Below are 4966 nucleotides of genomic sequence, written 5' to 3'. Positions count from 1 at the left end.
TAATTTATCAAAACAATTGACAGTAAATTTTCCTATGATCAATTGTTATTTCTTCAGTTTCAATTAGAGTTGCAAAGTTCCGGGAATATTCAAGGGGGAAACTTTCCATGGGAATCGTTGGGAGTTAATATGAATGAAATGGAAATATAGATGTTATTTGCTCTGGCTGTATTTATCATATCGTACGCAGATGGAAATAAACCTGTCTCCATACCATGTAACAGACATAATCCTTTAGTATGCCAAATAAATCCATTTATTGGTCAAATACATACAATGTGAAATGTGCCATCTCGCTAGCTACCTAAATAATAGGGAAAGGCAATTTGAAAATTTGAGCCGACAATGTGGTCTGTGTGCTACTCAGGGTTTTATTCATAAAAGAACCCTTAAGAATAACGATAGAATGGAAATAGTCTAATGAAAACTCCTTTAAAAAATTTCTATATCACAAATATGGCATTCCTTTACCAAATTACCACAAAAAAAGGATGGATTCCATGCAAATACAATCGCTTTCATTGAATTTTGGGTGTAAATTGAAATGGTTTCAAATCAGCATCCTGACCAAACTCATCCACTCAACATATATTCCTCTAATCCTAACTATTAGTCAAAATGAGTCATCATTTCTGCTTTATTAACTCAAATATTAGGTATGAGGGTTATTGACCATGGATTCCAAAAAGTAGTGTAGAACTAGTGGTAGCAAGGTGGTGGTAGTGAAATAGCAAAAAGAATTACACATTGAAAATGTCAAATGTCAAAAAAAAAGGTGTTAATCTTTCAACACAAGGGTTGACCAAAACATGCCATAAGACCTTGCATTGCTTTTATATGTATCACTCCCCCCCAAACAAAACAAGTCCACTACTTTTTATATTGAAATTGTGCGAATACTCCAAATTTCCCAAGCTTAACTTCCCTTGAAAGATTTCCAGAAGAGTCCCGACCTTTGCAACCCTCGCTTCAGTTATTGCTTCGGCTGGTTTGCGAGCGCTCTTCCTCTGGCTACTGAGCTCTAGACCTGGTCTGCTTTCCCTCCAGGGATCAATAAAAATTTCCCCACATCTTATCGCCCTCAGTGCTCGTGTTTGTGCAGGATAAGTCATATCTCCGGCGGACTCTCTGCTGCCACGGTGATGAGTCATGTGATGCTGATGATCACATGTAGACGTTATGTGGCTGCGGTTACACAGGTCGGATGTTGGGGGAATTAAAAAGGCATGTATGGAAAGGATACAACAAAATGGAGATAGGTGGAGTGTGGATTTATATAACCCACTGAATTCATGGCAAACAGAAAAAAAGCAACAACAAAAAAGATTAAGTATGGATTACAGCATTACAGAGGAGGTACTAAGCAGCTATTGAAATGTGAAGTAAATTTGCATTTTCCCAGGTAGATTAAGATAATTAAGCATGTACAGAGGCTCACATTTTCTTATTTCTGACCAAAAGAGTTCATGTTCTGTAGCACTGACAGAATTAGTCAATCGACAGCAGACTGATGGCCAACTATTTTGATGTCCAGTTAGTCGTGTAGGGCATTTATCAAGATAAAATGTCTACATCTTCTGGTTTCAGCGTCTCAACTGGAAATATTTGCTGCTTGTCTCAGTTTGTGTGAGTAATTTTCATTTTTGGGCAAAATTTTAAATCTTGGTACGGACAAAATAACATCGCCTGGGACTCTGGAAACGTAACCCTCATGTTGTCCTCGGGTCAAATTTGACCCATTTTCAATTTATTAATCACAAAAAATGGACCTTTGAAATAAGCGCTAAAAATGGCAACATTGGAAATAGCAAATAACTTTGAAAAAAAACATCCAAAAGCATCCACAACATTGAAAAAGCGACAAAAAAAGTAAAAAAAACAATAAGTGTTGAAATTGTATTTCATTTTTTTTCATGGTTGACGGGAAGACAACACAAGGGTTAAAATGAGCATTCACCACTGTGTTCTGACACATTGCAGCTTAAACGTTAGTTAAATGTATCACGACAAAAAAGAAAATAAGCAACACAATCAACTGTTGCAGCACTAAATTAGTTGTTGTCTGAACTACCAGCTCACCGCACCAATCAGTGTCCGGCAAGGAGCTAAAGGACAGCTACGGGACAGAAGACGGTCGGTGGATCATTACGAGCTTCTCTCTCTCTTTCCTCTAGTTCAACTTGTCAAATGGGAGGAATCTCTATGTTTAATATCATCATTATTTGAATATCATCAAGGTTTTGGACAGAAGCTCTCGCCCTCACTTTTGAAAAACGACTAGTTCTCCATAGTCAGATATCAGTTTAAATATCTGGCACATGTTTTATGTCATTAATGTATCTGTATTTTTATGATGGGAGTCAGACCGTCATGATAAGAACATCATTTTATCTTGCAGAACACCGGAGTTGCTGCTCTACCGCGGCCTCCAGCACTTCCTTTGTGTTATTGTGTGACTTTGGTGTTTTACATGGGGGGGGTCCGAATTCACCAAAGTCGCACAATAGCACAAACTAACCGATGGAGACAGTAGCTATGTTTCCATCCACACATTTTTATCTGAATTAAGTGATATCGAATGAAAAATTCCTTATGGAAACAGTAAAATTTGATGGAATTTTATTCGGTCTCATCTGATTTTATCTTAATAGATATTCGGCTTATGCGATAAACGCTGGTGGAAACTTTATTTGCCAAATATATAATAATTGCAATTAAGCTTTAGGTCATTTTATGGTTGCAACCCGCCACAAAACAAAGAAGTTTTAGTTGATTTCCGCTCAGTATTTCCTCTGTCTGCACACATAGTGGGCGTCAACAAAGACAGATGGAAGTGGACGGACGAGGAGACGAGACACTTTCTGAATTTAATTTATCAGGAACTCGAAGGAAATGGCCGACAAAGGTTAGGACAAGCCGTGGGACGTCCTACCGCAGTAAATGGAAGGTGCTGAAACAGCGAGACATGTCTCAAAAGAGTCTTGCAGCGGTGCCATCTGCATCATCATAGTGTCATTGTTTTGATATGTCGCTATCAGCTGGCACATAAGCTCTAGAATAACTTGTGCAATATTGATCATGTGTAGACACTTCGATCCACTTTTTCTAGAAAAACTTTGCCCCAAATGTTTGTTGAACGTTGTGTGATTCAGTGCAAAAATGAATGGAAACACCTTAAAAAAAATCTTAAAATCAATTCGACGTGCCAATTTGATCGCAAAAATGCATGCGACGTCATCACGCACTGGTTTTTTTCACTTTAAAGCCGTTGGATGGAAACACCCTTTCACCAGCTACATCACATTAACCACACTTAAACATAAATGGATTTAAACATAGCTAGTGGGACAGCAGCAACGAGGAGCTATACAGTTCTTATCAAAAGGAGTCTTTAAGGAGAGCATAGATATATAGGACATACAGTTCCAGGTCCCATGTTGGAAAGGGCTGCCTGATGGCAAAGCAGAAAAATACATAGCATAGACTTTTTATATTTAGGTGGGCTTTTTTTAGGTGTAAAATGCTATTAGCTGCTGCCCCCCTCCACAGCAGGATGTTGCTTATCTTCCGTGTCGGGTCTACCATCGCCTACTGGAGCCAACATCCTGACTAAGGAGAAGTACCTCTTAAAAACACTAAAATAATCCAGACTATCCCTTTAATAGATTTAGATTTGGTATATTTTTTTAATTTCAGTATGTTTTACAACTGCAAAAATAATAATAGATAAATAATTTGATGACTACAACAATGCACTGTTGACACAATTGTCACAAGTGGCCGATTAGTCTAATTTTTACAATCCTGACCGGAAGCTACATTGTCGCTGCCTTGACAACGCTCTTTCGACAGGAGACTCTGTTGGTCACGAGGAGGCGGGACTAAAGGGGTCCATATTTGGAAGCTGAGCGGTTGAAACCTTTGAGTGACAGCGGGGAAAACTAATAGCGAGCCTGAACAGAAAACTACTGTTGCCTGCCAGAACCCAGCAGGCAAAGTACGGTAGTTTTGTTCGTGTTTGGGCCTAAATATCCCGAATACATTCCAATTATCTTCAGTAACATTAAAACTTATCACAAAACATCATTTACACGTAAATAAATACCAACATGGACGTTAGCTTAAATTAAAGGGCCTTTTTTACTTGGAGGATATGCTGTTTACGATTGGCTAACTAAGTGTGGAACAATTCATCCAGTCCAATAATGCAACATAATCAGCTTCAATTTCAGTAAAACGTCCACCTCCTTCTAGAACATTTAAACGGATTTTACAGCGAGTAGTTACAGTACAGCTAACCATTAAACAACGCTTTATACTCACACTTTCCGTCACCTTCTCGTTGACCGTAGGCAAAGGAGTTTTTGTTGACATGTTGTTATTCGTCCTTTCTCTCGCCAGTAACGTCTGAAGTCCAAAAAATCCACCGACACCTCCTTCAGTCTGACAGCCGAGAAAGAGAGATTATTGCTCTGCTTTGCAGCTCTGCTCTCCGGGGGGAAACAGTCTCAGCATGGATCGTGACAATTTTCAAACCGGACGTGTTAGAGCAGAGCACTTAACTATTGGGGACTGAAATCAAAAAAGCCTGCATAATAATCTTATGTTCACTTATTTGCATGGCGCGTACATACCCGCTCACGGCCTGCGTTCAACTCAAATCAGTGTCCGTCTGTCCGTTTGTGTTTGAGTCAGTGAAGCTAACTAAACTAACGTTAAGGCGCTGTCGGTCGCCACTTCCAAAAAAAACAACCACCCCAGGCTTTTTCTTTTTTTCACAAACACAACTGTTTAAAAAAAAGCCATTGCGTCGAGTGTCACCAGCCGATATTTCTTAGAGGGATTTAGAAGGTTTTGGGGGCTGAAATACTCGCCGTCGACTCGGTTTCTTCCATCTCCGACGGCCCAAAGTGAAGCGGGTCTGTCTGTTTTAGGTGGGACCAAAATGGCTACTCAGCGGCTGGGC

The 4966-nt window shown here is 39.5% G+C and overlaps 1 protein-coding gene across 26 annotated transcripts in view; it reads right to left on the bottom strand.

Moving 5' to 3' along the window:
* Nucleotides 1–4966, bottom strand: part of mark3a (MAP/microtubule affinity-regulating kinase 3a) — a 65958-nt gene extending 60992 nt beyond the window's left edge. For 10 of the 26 annotated variants that reach the window (XR_004333304.1, XR_004333305.1, XM_032524757.1 and 7 more), the window contains exon 1: nt 4324–4965. Coding sequence is in view for 24 of the 26 variants with exons in the window: in XM_032524757.1 (XP_032380648.1) it covers nt 4324–4374 (51 nt within the window). In the remaining 2 variants the exon portion in view is untranslated. Of the gene's footprint in view, nt 1–4323 lie in introns of all 26 variants that reach the window. The other 16 variants (XM_032524762.1, XM_032524766.1, XM_032524768.1 and 13 more) reach the window with 4 other exon arrangements.

Source organism: Etheostoma spectabile, chromosome 9 (genome assembly GCF_008692095.1).
Source record: "Etheostoma spectabile isolate EspeVRDwgs_2016 chromosome 9, UIUC_Espe_1.0, whole genome shotgun sequence".
Classification (NCBI taxonomy): Eukaryota; Metazoa; Chordata; class Actinopteri; order Perciformes; family Percidae; genus Etheostoma; species Etheostoma spectabile.
This window is presented reverse-complemented; position numbering and strand designations above follow the sequence as displayed.